Below are 16,062 nucleotides of genomic sequence, written 5' to 3'. Positions count from 1 at the left end.
TCTCTCTGCCACCTCTTGAAACAGTCCATTTTGTCCACAATTTGCAATGTTTGAAACAAAAACAACATTCTAGGCAATACATTCATTTTAACCGCTGCAATACGGCCCAGCAGTGAAAGCTTCAAATTTGACCAAATTTCTAAATCTTTTTTCACTTCAGCCCAACATTTTTCATAGTTATCTTTAAATAAGTTCCCATTTTTTGCTGTCAAGTTGATCCCCAAATATTTAACTTTCCAAACCGCTGATCTTCTGATCGGCAAGCCCTAGGCTCAGTGGTTTAGACCACAGCGCCACCCGCGTCCCTAAAAATTATTTCTAGATAACACAAAATTATACAGGTTTGTTGCATTTTGTCATCATCTTCTTGAGGTTCCATCGACTTCCATATATTTTAAATTCTTCATTTCCTTATTGCACCGTTTATCTGTTATTGCTACCAATTACCAAGAGGAGAGAAAAACAATAAAAAACCTAGACAACATCTTAAAAAGCAGAGACATCACCTTGCCAACAAAGGTCCGTATAGTTAAAGATTTGGTTTTCCCAGTAGTGATGTACGGAAGTGAGAACTGGACCATAAAGAAGGCTGATCGCCGAAGAACTGATGCTTTTGAATTCTGGTGCTGGAGGAGACTCTTGAGAGTCCCATGGACTGCAAGATCAAACCTCTCCATACTTAAGTAAATCAGCCCTGAGTGCTCACTGGAAGGACAGATCCTGAAGCTGAGGCTCCAATACTTTGGCCACCTCATGAGAAGAGAAGACTCCCTGGAAAAGACCCTGATGTTGGGAAAGATGGAGGGCACAAGGAGAAGAGGACGAGATGGTTGGACAGTGTTCTCGAAGCTACCAGCATGAGTTTGACCAAACTGCGGGAGGCAGTGGAAGACAGGAGTGCCTGGCGTGCTCTGGTCCACGGGGTCACGAAGAGTCGGACACGACTAAACGACTAAACAACAACAATACCCCTGCGTCCCCCCAGAAAAAAACACTGATTATTATTATACCGTCCGTTTGAGTGTAGATATGCTCAATTACTAAATCACAACCACGTCAACATACAGTATTGGATTTCCCCACATGAATTTCGATAAGGCAACTCTCACTTTCAAGAATGGGAACCAGGAAATAACCTATCCAGCCAGTGAAGCATCTTCTACTTTTCTTATCTCAGTGCTCTAGCTGTCGCCGCCCCCTCCCACGTGGCGCCGTCCATACCTTCCAGCATTGTTACCAGGAGGCTCCGCCCCTCTCCAGTGACGCACTATAAGAGAGAGGGGGCGGGGCGTGCGGGGCCTTGTCGTCGCGCTCGCTGGATAGGCCGCGTTCCGACTCGCTTTACGGCCGCCTCGCGCGAAGCTCCTCCTTTTCCTTTCCTCGCTAAGATGGCGGCGGCCGGGGTGAGCTTGCGTTTACACCTGGGGGCCCCTCGCAATCCGTTTGCATCCGATTTTGGGGGCAGCATTTGGGCGCTCGGAGTGGGGCACTTAGAAAAAATGACCCTAGCCAGTTGTTTTGGGGGGGATATTGCTGGGGAGAGGCGGTTGGGGTAGGAGGAGAGGGGCAGGAAGGGCCGAGGTGGGAGTGTCAGGGATACTTTCTTTCCTCCCCTCCCCAATTCTAATGTCATTCGGTTCAGGCTGCTTCATTGGGGTGGCTAGACTGTGCCAGGGAGTCATATGGGGGATTTATGAACCTCGCCGTGGGAAGGCCATTGGTATATCTAGCTCAGTATTGCTTACACTGACTGGCAGTAGTGGCTCTCCAGCGTATCAGTCTGGTCTCTCCCAGCCCTAACTGGAGATGCTGGGATTGATCTGCATGCAAGGCAGATTCTCTTACACCAAGCTGCGGCCCTTCCCCATAAATTAATGCCCCTGGTGTGTTTGTAAAGGCATTGGTAATGTTTCCATGCTGTTTCTTATTTATGGGGTGCAGAAGTAATAAAGGGACTCCATGTGTGCTGGAATCATGGTTCTGCCTGCCATTGATCCTCTGTGTGTAGGGGCAGTCTACTACAGAATAGCAGGCGATTTGGAGAGCGAACAAGTAGGATGGGGACTGTTGGTTTTCTGGCGTTTCCTGGGGTCATCCCTGGCTGCTGCTGAGAAATGTAAACTAGTGCGACTCTTTAGACAACCTAAAGAGTAATAGCTCAGGGATTCTTAGCCATGGTGAGGCAGTGAAACCTCCATGTTTAGCAGCAGTCTGTGCTGAAGAAGGGAGACTGTTGCTTCTGGCTGTCTGGTGGTGGGAAAAGAAAGCTGGATTAAATCTATATCTGGTCTGAGGCCTTGAATAGGTGTTTCACAGGAGAGGTGGGCCTGGTGTCTTGTTGCACTCCTGGGGAGCGGTGGGAAATGGCTTGTGAAATGGGAGTGGGGGCTTGTGGGGCAGAAGTCTTGAGTGCAGAGTGGGATACAGGAGAAGGTGGGTAGCCTGCTTGGCGCTGAGTTAAGGGGCGTACTTCAGGGGTAGTTCATCTTCGCATACAAAAGGTTGCAGGTTCAATCCTCAGCACCTGCAGGTTTGGCTGGGAAAGACCCCTGGATGAGATCCTGGGGATTAGCTGCCAGTCAGTGTAGCAGAGTTAGATAAAGCAGTAACTTGAGTTTATAAGGCTGCTTCCTGTATAGTTGGAGTGGGTTTTTGTGAGGGGGAGACTAGGCTGATGGAAAAGCAGGCTGCAGTGCAACCTTTTGGAGACCCTGGAGGCTGCTCATTGGTGGGTGTGGCTCTGTGGTGGAGTGAGTGTCTAGGAAGTAGTTTATATGGGCAGTGGGGAGGGTGCATACAAGAATAGAAGGCTGCTGAGGTTTCTAGTTCATAGTGATGAGATAGCATTATGCTGCGGGTGTGGTAAGCTCAAGATTTCCTACAGTACTGCAGTGTCAGAGTTGCAGTGACTCAAGGCAGGAAATGATGAGGTATGATGGCAGTGTAGGATACTACAACCGTAAGATCTCGTACGGTCAACTGTAAGCCATTAAATCTCTGGTTCTAAAATAGCTCCACTTGAAAATATATTGGGGGGGGGCGTTTCCAGAGAGCAGAAGCTAGGAATCTTCTCTTGCATATCAAAGCTCTGTTCTGCATTGTGTCTTACACTGATCCTTTCTTTTGCAGACTCTTTACACCTACCCCGAGAACTGGAGGGCGTTCAAAGCCCTCATAGCTGCCCAGTACAGTGGCGCCAAGATCAAGGTCCTCTCCACCCCACCACAGTTCCACTTTGGCCAGACCAACAAGACCCCGGAGTTCCTGAAGAAATTCCCAGCTGGCAAGGTGAGTGACTGGCCCCACTTGAGCTGATGTCTTCCAGCTGCCTCTCCTTGCTGAGAGTTGGTGAAAGGGGAGCTGCCTATGAGCCTGCTGGGTCACCTTGGCTTGTTCCCAGTTTGCCAGGAGGTGACTGTGCATAGTGGCAAAGGTTTTCTAGATATGCCTGGTAAAAACATCAGCATCCCTACATCAAAACTGCCTTCACAGTCAGAGACAGCAATGCTTCTGAATGCCAGGTGCAGGAAACCACAGGAGGGGAGAGGGCTCTTGTACTCAGGAACTGCTTGAGGGCTTCCCGTAAGAGGCATCTGGTTGGCCATTATAAGAACAGGATGCTGGGCCAGATGGACCCAACAAGCTCTTCATTATGTTCTAAAATGTATATTCTGTAAATAAGTTGGCAAAAGTTTCTACAAATTACTGTGAGCCTGAGAAACACACTGTGTCCTGTGGGCACTTGGTCTGCAGGGAATTCCTCCTTACATATGACAACTCGGCAAGTGTAGTATTTATATACTGTATTGGCCTGAATATAAGCAACACTTTTTTTTCCAAATTCTGACTGAAAAGTTAAAGTGCAGCTTATATTCGTGACCATACGATATCGCTGCTGAAACAGCTGCCCATGATGGCCGTTGGGAGTGCAGGACAATGGCGCCCGTCCGCCTCCTCCAAGCCGCCAAATTTTAAAGGTGTGGCTTATATTCGGGTACGGCTTATATTTGGGCCTATATAGTAAATACATTTACTACAGTGTTTATATAGTCATGTAGAGAATATTGTTACACCCAAATGTTGGTTTGGCACAATCCTCAAGAGCTGCCACTCTGTTCTGGGTGAGGAGTCACAGTCCTGAAAGTCTCGCAGGGCTGGGAGAAACTGCGTGTTGAAAAGGTTGGGCTGAACTCTCCCAAACATGCTTGTTTTCTTATATGCAAGGAGTTGTGTTTTTGTAATAGGGAAGTATTCAGCCTCGCACCTGCAGCAAGGTAGCCCCACCTCTTGACTTCTGGTTACAAACGGGGCCATTTGTACAATCCGGATTTGGTATTGCCATTGTACCACTTTTGGAGTGCTGTGCATTGATTTCTACATGCAGTAGTGATGTCAAATTTCAAGCTATAATTTTATGTGTATTTTGCAAGCATCCAAGAGTGGGGTTGAATTGGTCTTGGCAGGGGGGCACTAGCTGGCTTCCCAGCGTTGTGGGTGCTTCAAATGGGACCTTTGCATGGCTTGAGAGAGGCTGTTTTTCTTCCATAGGTTCCAGCCTTTGAAGGGGACGATGGATTCTGCGTGTTTGAGAGCAATGCCATTGCACACTACGGTAACCCCAGTCACCTCTGTCTGCTTCTGATAACTTAACAGAAAGTGGGAGCAGGGTTTGTGGGCATTGAACCAAGAATTCCTTAGTTGCGGGCTCCTGTGCAAGGCAGAAGGTTTGAGGTTGCTTGACTGCTAGCGGCAGGTGCAAGGGAACTGTGGGTGGCCTGGGGCAACTGCCAGTTCTTGTAATGCCACCTTCCCTCGCTGTCCTGAGTTTTGCACTTGCTCACTCTTCCAAATGCCTCACCTGCTTTCTTAAGAACTACAGATGAGATTCTGAACACAGCAGCCTAGAGGCTGTCCTTGTGAGGCCCTTATGACCCTCCTTCCCCCAGGTCATCCTTTTGCAGGCAGGTCAACATCTTTTGTTTGACTTTCGGAAGCTGAGTTTAAAACTCCTCTGGTTGTTTTGTTTCTGATTTACTTTATCCTGGCTATTATAGTTTGTTTGTTTTTTATCACAATTTGTGGTTTTAATCTTTGCCTTGGGGGAAATGCACAGAAAGGCAGAACAAGAGTCTGATGGATAAGATAGAGGTAGCTGTGGGGTGGGGAGACGGGTCTTTGCCCTTGCAGTAACAGTTGCTTTCCTCCTCCAGTCAGTAACGAGGAGCTGCGAGGACCCACCAAGGAGGCAGCTGCCCAGGTCATCCAGTGGGTGAGCTTTGCGGACAGCGACATTGTCCCTCCTGCCAGCACGTGGGTCTTCCCCACGCTGGGTATCATGCATTACAACAAACAGGTGAGTGCTGGACGTAGGTGAAGCTGCCTTTGCACAGTCAGGCCATTGGTTCACCTGGTGCAGCGTTGGGAAGGCTCTGGTCCTGCAGGTTTTGCTGGACAATAACTCCCATCATCCCTGGCTGCTGGGGCTTCTGGAAACTGGCATCCCAGCAGCACCTCAAGGGCCCCTGCAGGTTCCCCTTGCTCTAGTTCTGTGAGGTTTCTGGCCAGTTATTTCCCAGCTATAAGGGTAGTTCTCCTGGACCACCCCTACCTTTCCTGTGCCAGGTGTCATATTATGTCAGGCAACAAAAAAGTTCAAGCCACAGCTGCAAAGGAAGTGTCAGATGTGACAAGAAGAAGTACTACATTGGGGAGAAAAAATACTGAATTCTTACGGCAGAGCCAACTTAGACTGCGCCCTCGATTCTTCCTTTGCAACCCCAGTTTGCACTGTCATGTGATTGGCAGGCAGCATGCCCCACCTACCCATTGACATGGGCCACAGAAGGTTGGCTGTGTCTCAACAGGCCCTGTTGACATATCCATTTCTCTAGCTAGCCCTGATCGAGCCACAACACGTTCTGCAGGCCAGATGGCTTCTTTGAATCCCACAAGTAGCCTGCTGCTATTTCTCCTCCCCTTGACAACTGGTACTCAGTGGTGGTAAACTGCCCCTGAATCCAGAGGCCCCATTTAGCTGTCGTGCATACTAGCAAGCTAGACTCCTCTGCTTGAGAGGTCTTTTAAACTGGAGGTGCTGTGGATTGAACTCAGGGGTCTTACATGTGCTACGCATGTCCTTAAACACTAGGCAGGTGTTCTTTGTCCGTTTAGAGCTGGAGGGACAGGACAGGCACTTAAAAATAGAAGATGCACTCCCCATCTTATTTCAGAGTTGCATATTTAATTGGTTCATGTTAAATGCACTTTGCAGTGGATTTTTGTATAGCGGGGGTGGCTGTCTATTTTCCTAGGGTTTTTATCCTTTTTGTTGTCTTCTGAGTGCACTAACTCAATCTTTTATTCAGGGTTGTTTTGGCTGCAGCAGATTCTGCTGTCCCTTCAGGATTTCTTTCTAAATTGTGCATCCCTCTCTCTCTCCAGGCTACAGAGTATGCCAAGGAGGAAGTGAAGCGGATTCTGGCCCTCCTCGATGCCCATTTGAAGACCAGGACGTTCCTGGTGGGGGAATGTATCACACTGGCTGACATCACGATTGTCTGCACACTTCTCTGGCTTTATAAGCAGGTGAGTTTCTGAGAGCTGGCCGAGGAGCACGGGACAGAAGCATCTGGGCATGGTGGTAAACATATATCCTGTGCTATTTGCTCCTAGTAGGTATTGGGGAGGGGCAGCAAGATTCCACATCTCTGGCCAGTTGCAACTCTGGAGAGTAATTGAAGCTTGTGAGGGCCGGATTAGCAGTTCTGCCCTCTGGGTTGCCCAGGGCAAGGAGTCCTCTGGCGGCAGGGTTGGAAACAGCACCTCTTCTGAACCAGGGGTAACCACGGAAGAAGCAGTGCAGAGCTGAGGCGGGTCGAGACCTGATTGCGGGGGTGAAATGTCCTATCCTCACCGTTTGGCAGGTTGCGTTCTTTAAACGAGGCTGTTAAGAGCAGTTTGGATAGAAAAGAGTGTAGAAAAACATGGAAGGAGCAGGCTGTTGGGTCTGCTGTGATGGAACTCAAATGTCAAGAGAAGAAAAACCCAGATTATGCTCAAGAGTTACTTGAAGAGCCTTATGCAATATGTAAAACATCTCCCTTCATAATCCTACTTCTGTTAGGTGTGGGAAGGCTCAAGTTCTCTGCCACCATCCCTTTTCTCTGGCATGGCCATGAGGGGAGGGCTTTTACTTTCACATTTAAACTGTCAAGAAGTTCCTGTTTTATCCAAAACAATGGTTTGTTCAAACAAGTTGGGATCACAACCAGTGGTTTGACCATGATTGATTTGAACCAAACCATGGCTCAGACTACCAAATTCCCCAAGGTTGGCTGCAGTGGGCAACTGGTTAGTATAAAACAGAGTGGATTTGATTTAAATCACTAGTCAGTAAGACTTGATACAATTTTTTTAAAAACAGAAAGACTCATTCTTGCTGGTATCATCTTAATATTTACAACCAGATGAAGGTTTCATTTTTGGAAAAATAAATTTTCAGAATAGTTTTACAGTTATATCAAAAATTACTGATTTGGTTATACTATTAGAAACACATAGATAGATAATTATGAAATTGTTGTGCGGTTTAATAAGTTAACTGTTTATATTTCAACAACTTTTCTGCTGTGCTTTATTGGAAGGAGGAAACAAATCATTTCCTTAATAACAATTTAAATAATTTATTTAACTAAAACAATAACATTATAGCATATGTATCCATGTTTGTTAACTGATGTGGTTAAACAATTTTTAAAAAACTTAGACTGAGTTTTAGCACACATGAAAAACTTAAAACAAATCCTTATTTCCTGATGAATAGCTTTTGGACTATAATGTAACTTAAATAGAAAGCTATCTTTAGAAAGATTTTTCCTCCAAAAGCATTTTATTTTAAAAATCCAATTTAAATTTTAACAATCTTTTTTTTTAATTTAAAAAACATTGATTTTTATCCACCCTGGTTTAAAAGTGAAAGCTTTTAACCTTTAAACTGATGGAAATGAAGGGGAGACATGGTAGCCATCTCCATTTAGCTGAAGAACTGTCTCTCTGTTGCTCCAGAGGGCAGAACTGGAACAGGTTGGTGGAAACGGCAGGGCAGCAGATGTCACCTGCAGGTTGGGGAAAGCTACATCAGTGGGACAGAGTCTGCCTCAGGGGGGCTCTCTGTTGGAGGTGTTTAAGCTAAGGCTGAGGCCACAAGTAAGGGATGCTGTAGTTCAGCCTTTCTCAACCTGTGAGTCCCCAGATGTTGTTGGACTACAACTCCCATCACCCCTAGCTAGCAGGGCCAGAGCTCAGGGATGATGGGAGTTGTAGTCCAACAACATCTGGGGACCCACAGGTTGAGAACCGCTGCTTGTAGTTGCATCTTTCATTGAACACAGGGTTGGGCTAGGTGATGTCTGATCCTCCTTGTTGTCATGTGAAGCCTACGGTTTGTTCACACAAGCTGCAGACCATTCGTGTTTAATCCAGAAGTCACGGTCTTATGCAACCTGCCTAGCCCAGACCAAACGGCGGGGGAGATGAGCATGTGCCATTCAATCTGGTTCCCCTTGCTGTCTTCAGGTTTTGGAGCCGTCCTTCCGCCAGCCGTACGAAAACGTCAACCGCTGGTTTGTGACCTGCATAAACCAGCCTCAGTTCAAGGCTGTCTTGGGAGAGGTGAAGCTGTGCGAGAAGATGGCACAGTTTGATGGTAAGGGAACTAGAGGCCTCTACTTAAATTCATATTTTGTTTTTAAAAATGCCTTTAAATAGTTTGTGAATTGTCCTTGCTAAAAAGTGGTGATTTATAAATTTAAAGAAATGTGCTCTGTGAGAACTGGTGCCCTGTATTGGGCAGTCCTCGCCCTCTCTGGTTCTGTTCCTTGTGCTATAGAAATGAGACACAGGTGCAGAAAGATGACATCTCTCCCCTATACCATCTGTCCTCCTTCTGGAAAGTGGGGTGGTTCAGAAACTAAGACCCTCTTTACTCTGCTCCCAAGGAAGGGGCATGGTCTGCCTTACTGTGTTTCTCTGCTGGCAGCAACATATGCTTAATCACAAGTGACTGTTCTTAAAAAGCTCACCAGTGTTATCTGCAGATTCAGCTACCTGATCTTAGACAAATCAACCCAGCTTGGCTTCTTAAACCATTAATCCACCTTCCATCCTTATGCTTTTTCAGATCTGCTGACTTGGCACCTCTGCGGCCTTAGGAATTAATGAAATCTGCTTGCTGAAATAGATTAAAATAAGTCTTGAGCAGAGTAGAAAACTAGAAGGTGCTTTTGAAAAACTTGGTGCTGTTTGGCTTGGCAGCCACAAATTTATGACCGGCCTACCCAAAGAAATTGCTTGGAATTAACAACAGAGTTGCCATTTGTACGTACCAATGTGCTGGCTTATTTTTATTTATTTATTTCCTAAAAATTTTATAACACTTGATGGCTAAGGAAACCCCCCCCCCCAAAGAGCAGTTCACGAAAATAATAAAGCAATAAAATTATCAGTAGAAACGGTTAGAAACAGCTATTTAAAGCATTTGAAAATTAAAATCTTCAGTAAGTGTGAAACTCCAGATACCTAAGTATCTAGGCAGGTTTGCCTAAGCAAAAAGGTACAGTCGTACCTTGGAAGTCGAACGGAATCCATTCAGGAAGTCCAACTTCCAAAACGTTTGGAAACCAGACCTGCAGCCAATCGGAAGCTGTGGAAGCCCCATCAGACAGGGGAAGGGTTTGAAGAACGTTCAGAAACCAGAACACTCACTTCCAGGTTTTGATCGTTTGGGAGCTGATTTGTTCGGGAGCCAAGACTTCCAAGGTACGACTGCATTTAGCTGCTTTCCGAAAAAAGTTCAAAGAAGCCTGACTGATGTTAATAGGCAGGGAGTTCCAAATTGTGGGTGCAAAATGGGCATTATGTGTCCCCCGTAACAGTGTCAGTTTTGCAGATCCAGGTGGCTGAGTGGGCATATATGGGTAAGGTGCTCTCGCAGGTAAACCGGTCCCAAGTTGTTCAGGGCTTCATATACTAATAGTAACACCTTGGCCCAGTAGCATACTGGCAATGAGTGCAGGTCCCTTGAGCCCAGGTGCATGCAGACAGGGTCTCACCCCTGTCAGCAATCATGCGTTCCAGCTGCAGCTTTTCCATATCGAGTGTGCGGGAAGCCCCACACTGAGTGCAATGCAGTAGTCCCTTCTTGAAGTAAGTAGCTTGGCGTGGGTGTGGCCAACCTGTGGCTCTCCAAATGTTGGGACTGCATTTCCCATACTCCCAGATGATTGGCTGGGGTCAACATGTGACATTGCCCCCGCCCCACACATTTTCCTCCTTATTCCCTCTCTGTGCAGCCAAGAAGTTTGCCGAGAACCAGCCCAAGAAGGAGGTGCCCAAGAAGGAGAAGCAGCCCAGGGAGGACAAGAAGTCGGAGAAGAAAGAGGAGAAGAAGCCCGAGCCCGAGGAGGAGATGGACGAGTGCGATGAGGCCTTGGCCTCCGAGCCCAAATCCAAAGACCCCTTTGCTCACCTCCCCAAAAGGTGAGGCTCTGCTCGGGGTGGCAGTGATGGATTGGGAAAGCCTTGGGACAATCCTCTGTTTCTGGATAACTAGAAAAAGTCCATGTGCCAGATAGGACTGGGCGATAACTGGTTTTCAGTATTGCGATATATCACTAGCTAAACATTGTTATATATTGATATATCACAATATCTGAAACAAGGAAGGAACCATGCAGAGGCGAACAGGACAGTGTCCTGGCAACTGCTACTACTTTGGGGCTTGACTACTGATGAAACTGAGTGTGTAATGATTGATAATATTGTCATTTATCTGTTTTAGACTCCTATTGCAATGTTTAGCAGGTGATATTGAGAGGGTTAGCTTGTGATAACATTGCAATGTTTAGCTGGTGAGTTGTCCTGATGTTGAAAGCCAGATATCGCCTAGCCGTTACACACATTGTGATTTGTGATATTTTGCCAGCTGAAATATTATGAAACAGTTCTTATGATGTGTACTTCAAACCATTTTTGCATGCTATATTGATATATTGCTCAGCCCTAGTGCCAGAGAATTGGGGGGCGTGCGTTGTACAAGCTTGGAGGCCACTTAGCAAATCAGTTCTGAGTCCCTTCCACCCTAAACCCCCCTCCCCCAGAAAATCCCAGCTTGTGATAATGGGGAAGTCCCAGAGTGGTGCAAGGCACCAGGTCTCCCTTCTCCCAACCACTTGATGTTTTATTCTGCCATTTTGGAGGCTCCTCAAATTTTCCCATGCATTGTTCAAGTGGTTCTGCCTCTGAAATAAGGTCTAGAAGTTTTCCTTAAAAAAAAAAAAAAAAAAAAAAAGCTGTGTTCTAGCCAAGCTTTTGTTCCTGGACTGTTCCTAAGTCCGGTGACTGACCCTTGTTTTATGGGTGGTGTCAGAAGACATTCAGGGCTGGCTGCCATTGGCATAGGCCTTCTGTTCAGCATCCACCTCTCCCTCAATTACTTGCAGGGAGTGCCAGGCAGCATCCCAGGGTGTGCAGCCCTTACAGGCTCTCTGTGTGCAGCTTGCTTGGAGTGATATGGGATAGGGAAGGTTCTCTGTTGGGGAAGGTTGAGGTGCCCTTTCCTGAATGACCCCCTGCTGCCTCCCAGGTGGTGAGGGCCCAGTTCTAGGCATGCAAGCCGTCCCCCAGAACTCTGGCAGGGGGAGAGCAGTGTGCAGGCAAAGACCCCCCCCAAAACTCTGCAGGGATGGCTTTCCAAGCCAAAGGGGGGAGTGTAGCTTGCTGCATGCTTCCCTTCTGTTTCAAAGGCTGTGGGTGCGAACCACGTACCTTATAATGCACAGGACAGTTGTTGGCCTTGGGAAAGGATTGTTCAACTGCAGCAGGCTCTTGAGTTAATAGTAGATGGTTCTGTGGGAAGGATCCTGGCCAGCAGTATTTTCAGGTGGTCCACACAGTGGACCTTGTGAAGAAGAGCAAGGTACTGTAGGGCTTGGCAAACGGACTTGCTTCTCTCCTTTGTATGTGGGGCTTGGCCAAGCACAGCAGCTCAAGTTCTGTCCAAAAGCAGTAAATGAAAGACAACTTAGGAGATCTGCTCATTCAGGGAGAAAAATTACTGAAATGGGCTCACCGCTGCACTATATGTATATATGCCCGCTGCATTTCAGGTGCAAATCCAGTGGAACTGGAGGGCAAGCATATGCTCAGAACTTTGCACAGGATCAGCCCAGGGCAGAATCCTCTCCTGGCCTCCCCACTCCCCAAGCTTCCCTTGTTTCCCTAGCTGCCCTTGTTAGACACTTAGGAGTCCAGACGTGGGCAGAAAGTAAATCGCCCTACAGCAAGTGTTTCTGAATCCCAGTTGCTTAATAGTGGCTTAACAGCGGCTGTAAGAAAATAAACTGCCCCCTAAAATTACAAGCTTAACTTGCACAGTTGTTAAAAATCACATGGGCGCCCTCCCCTGGTTCACCCACTAGGGGGCAGCCCATAGCTGTGCTTTGGCTGTCCCACATCCCATGCCCTGCCACGTGCTAGGGCTCCTTTTGTGCTTTGCCCCAGCCAGGCCGAGCCCACATTCCCTGCTTGGGAGGAAGAAACACTGGGCGGCGGCAAGGAGCCTTGCTTCTTGGGTGGTTCGCCAACCTGGTGCCCTCCAGATGTTTGGGGCTACAACACTCCTGTCAGCCACAGCTCTTGGAATGGCTGGGAGACCGAATAGCTCTGGCAGCAGAGTGTAAAGCGAAAGTGTCAAAACTTTAATGCATGAAAAAGCAAAACAAGTTGGGGTTAGAAAACTGGGTTTGGCTTGGCCCTGAAAGATGGGAAGGGCCGTAGCTCAGAAGCAGAGCACCTGCCTTGAGTGCAGAAGGTCCCAGCTTCAATCCCTAGCACCTCCAGATAGGATCGGGAGAGACTCCCTGGCTGAAATCCTGGAGAGCTGCTGCCAGTCAGTGTAGACGCTACTGACGTAGATGGTCTTGACCGTGTAAGGCTGCCTTCTATGTTCAAATGTATGTTCACCCTCAAGCTTCTGGCAGAGGAGGCCTGCCCAGTCTTGGCTTGGGTGGGACAGCCAACTCTCCCCCCCCCCCCAATGTAAAACATGTTCCCCTGCCGAGCTGTATTCAGAGCATGGTGTGTTTCTACAAGAGGAATCACACCGCTAATATTGGCCCTGATGCAACGCTGCAGCTGTTACCAACACAAACCATCCTCTGAGCCAATATACTCTTAAACAGTAGCTGACTTGTTTTTGGAAACCCCCCTCCCCTACCCCATGTGTTCTGTATCAGGCGTAATTAATAGCGTTCGTCATTCTGAAGGCAGATGGGTCATAATACCACTTGAGTTTTGGTTTGGTTTTTCATCCACGCGATCCCTCCCTTCTCGCCGAAAACAGGTTTTTCTAGATTTTCAGCTGGCTTTTCCCTTCTGCAGTGAGTGTGAACTTGGATGTGGGTGGGCTGCTGTTTGGGATCAGCATCTTTGGGACCCAGCACCCAGTGGGCTTCTACAGAATTTCTGCCTGTTTGGCTAAGAGACCCCCACCCCCGAACCCATGATGAACACACAAAAGTGGACGACTTTCTGGAAAAAGCCTTGGCAATGTCTATCGAACAAGGGTAGCAGCCATGCCTTCTGGTCTCCCACTTTAGGGCAGTCACCTTTCCTACAGCAGCTGCTCACCTGTGCCCCTCCCTCTATTCTTCTTGTGCAGAATGATGGATTGACTACTGTTCTCTCTACGCACAGTTGCCTTTAGAGACTGGTGCTTTTAATTCCTCTACCAGGTTGCTTATTGGGATTTCAACTGCATTTTGCATCAGTTAGCTCCTTTATCTCCAGGCTCATTTCAGAGTGCTGCTGCTAACATTTCAGAAGCGCCAATGCTTTGGGATGGGGTTTGTTTGGAGGCCTGTGGGCCTGCCTGGACCTGGAGGTCTGCCCCAAGAGACCCTGCTGTTGCTTGTCGTTAAGCAAGTCAAGTTGTCAGAGAACCAAAGATGGGGCTTTTTCAGTTGGATGTCCCCTGCCAGCACACACACAGAGGTAGAATTCCCTCCCCTAAAACTCCATTTGGCCCCTTCTTTTGTGGTATCGAAGTAAGCCTTAAAAGCATCGCTTTAATTTAGCAAGAGTAGGTTCACTCTGTGCAGCAGAGGCTGAGTGGCATCTTCAGGGAAGGGCTGTGGCTCAGTGCCTGACCATGTGCTCTGCGTGCAGAAGAACCCCCCAGGGTCAGTCCCTGCCTGCATCTCCAGGTATTGCTGGGGGAGGCCCTTGTCTGAAGCCCTGGAGAGCTGCTGCCACCCAGTGCAGGCAGTACTGAGCCAGATGCGCCCCTGGTCCAACCCGATGTAACGCAGCTCCCTACGACCCTTTCCTGTCCTCTTCCCTTCAGCTCCTTCGTCATGGACGAGTTCAAGAGGAAGTACTCCAACGAGGACACCCTGACGGTGGCAATACCCCACTTCTGGGAGCATTTTGACAAGGAGGGTTGGTCCATCTGGTATGCAGAGTATCGCTTCCCCGAGGAGCTCGCTCAGACCTTCATGAGTTGCAACCTCATCACAGGTAAGCCTGCCGTGACCCCAGTCGCCACCACCTCCATTGTTTTCTGGGCTGGCGGCCTCTGAGCTGGGCCAGACAGTCAAGTGACCTCTTTGTCCCCCCTTTTCTTTCCTGGCAGGCATGTTCCAGCGCCTAGACAAGCTGCGCAAGAACGCCTTTGCTTCTGTCATCCTCTTTGGCACCAACAACGCCAGCTGCATCTCTGGCATCTGGGTCTTCCGTGGGCAGGAGCTAGCCTTTCCAGTGAGTTTATGCCTCGGGGAGGCCTGTGAGGAACCTGGACCTCTTGGGAGATCTGAGCTTGACGGCTTCCCTAGCTATTTCTCTTGCAGGAGGGTCAGGGAAACACAACATTGCCATTAGCCGTTCTCACTGCAGCTCAGACAGGTGGCTCCTCATTGGATCTTTAGTCAGGCCCACCTAGGCTAGATTTATGTTGCTCTCCCACAAGCAAGGAGCCACGATAGATCGATCAAGTGGGCAGCCATGCCAGGAACACTTTACAGCAGCCTTTGCCAACCTGTGCTTGCTGGGGGCTGCTGGGAGTTGTAGTCCAACAACACCTGGAAGTAAGAAAAAGTGAGGTTATGCACACCTTAGCAACAGCCAACTGTGGTTGTCCCTCCACAGCTGACATGGGCCTCTCACCCACCGCCTCTTGCCACATTGTAGTTTGCCTGGCCACAAGCCGGTGGAACTGCAAACTGCAGCGTGACGACCCTGCAGCATTTTTATTATACGTAAGAAAAGCAGAATACCATTGCAAACTGACTTCTGTTCACAACGGTCAGATCTGATGGAGAATATCTTTTGCCAACCTGGTGCCGCCCTGGTAGTTTGCACTGCGACTCAATCAACCCTGACATATGGGTTATACTTGCTGGGGCTGATGGGAGTTGTAGTCCAGAAACAACTTGGAGGGCACCAGGTTGGCGGAAGCAGCCTTAACAAGATTCAGTGCCAGTGTTTAAATATTTAAAGGTGATTTCTACTTTGGGCTTCAGCAGCCGGGGCTGAGCTGCCCTTACAGTTAACGGGTGAAGCGGGGAGGGAGGCGGCCCCTTTATTTCTCTCTCCCCCCCCCCACCCATCCTGACTCTGCTCCCTCCGTGTCTCCTTCAGCTGAGCCCCGACTGGCAGGTAGATTACGAATCCTACACTTGGCGGAAGCTGGACCCAGAGAGCGAGGAGTGCAAGACGATGGTGAAGGAGTATTTCCTGTGGGAGGGCGAGTTCAAGCACGTCGGCAAAGCCTTCAACCAGGGAAAGATCTTCAAATGATGCGGCCAGAGAGCTGGCGAGGGGGGCGGGACTGTTCCCAAAACCATGGACCTAAGGAAGGGCGTCGTAGTCTCCGAAGGAGCGGTGAGAGCTCCCGCCACCGTTAGAAACAACTCAGCAGGGAGAGACGTCGTGACATTCAAAGACGCGAATTAAAAACCCGAGTGTGCTAGTAGCTTCAGTGTCCGGTCTGTGCTTGGGGGGGGGGGG

At 48.5% G+C, this 16,062-nt stretch overlaps 2 protein-coding genes across 4 annotated transcripts in view; one reads left to right on the top strand and one right to left on the bottom strand.

The window, feature by feature from the left end:
• Positions 1-16,062, bottom strand: part of NAALADL1 (N-acetylated alpha-linked acidic dipeptidase like 1) — a 318,716-nt gene that overhangs the window by 25,927 nt on the left and 276,727 nt on the right. The window contains exon 1 of one of the 3 annotated variants that reach the window (XM_080985921.1): positions 1,110-1,233. The exons of 1 other annotated variant lie outside the window; for it this stretch is intronic. The gene's annotated coding sequence lies outside the window, so the exon portion shown is untranslated. Of the gene's footprint in view, positions 1-1,109; positions 1,234-16,062 lie in introns of those variants that run through there. One more of the 3 variants, XM_080985920.1, reaches the window with a different exon arrangement.
• EEF1G (eukaryotic translation elongation factor 1 gamma) lies at positions 1,247-16,027 on the top strand. Its single transcript, XM_080985927.1, has 10 exons — positions 1,247-1,403; positions 3,130-3,288; positions 4,549-4,612; positions 5,211-5,353; positions 6,442-6,585; positions 8,575-8,704; positions 10,350-10,536; positions 14,402-14,574; positions 14,690-14,814; positions 15,694-16,027. Exons 1-10 carry the CDS (start codon positions 1,389-1,391, stop codon positions 15,850-15,852), a joined length of 1,299 nt encoding a protein of 432 aa, XP_080842053.1. The 5' UTR covers positions 1,247-1,388; the 3' UTR covers positions 15,853-16,027.

The sequence above is a fragment of the Podarcis pityusensis genome (assembly GCF_964106645.2).
Source record: "Podarcis pityusensis genome assembly, chromosome: 16".
Classification (NCBI taxonomy): Eukaryota; Metazoa; Chordata; class Lepidosauria; order Squamata; family Lacertidae; genus Podarcis; species Podarcis pityusensis.
Note: the sequence above shows the minus strand (reverse complement) of the source record. Positions and strands in the feature narration are given on the sequence as shown.

Bases quoted from the DNA above. Each gene is read 5' to 3' on its own strand.
- EEF1G (XM_080985927.1), top strand. The intron at 5,354-6,441 runs GTGAGTGCTGGA...CTCTCTCTCCAG, and splicing joins TCATGCATTACAACAAACAG to GCTACAGAGTATGCCAAGGA. The intron at 8,705-10,349 runs GTAAGGGAACTA...CTCTCTGTGCAG, and splicing joins GAAGATGGCACAGTTTGATG to CCAAGAAGTTTGCCGAGAAC.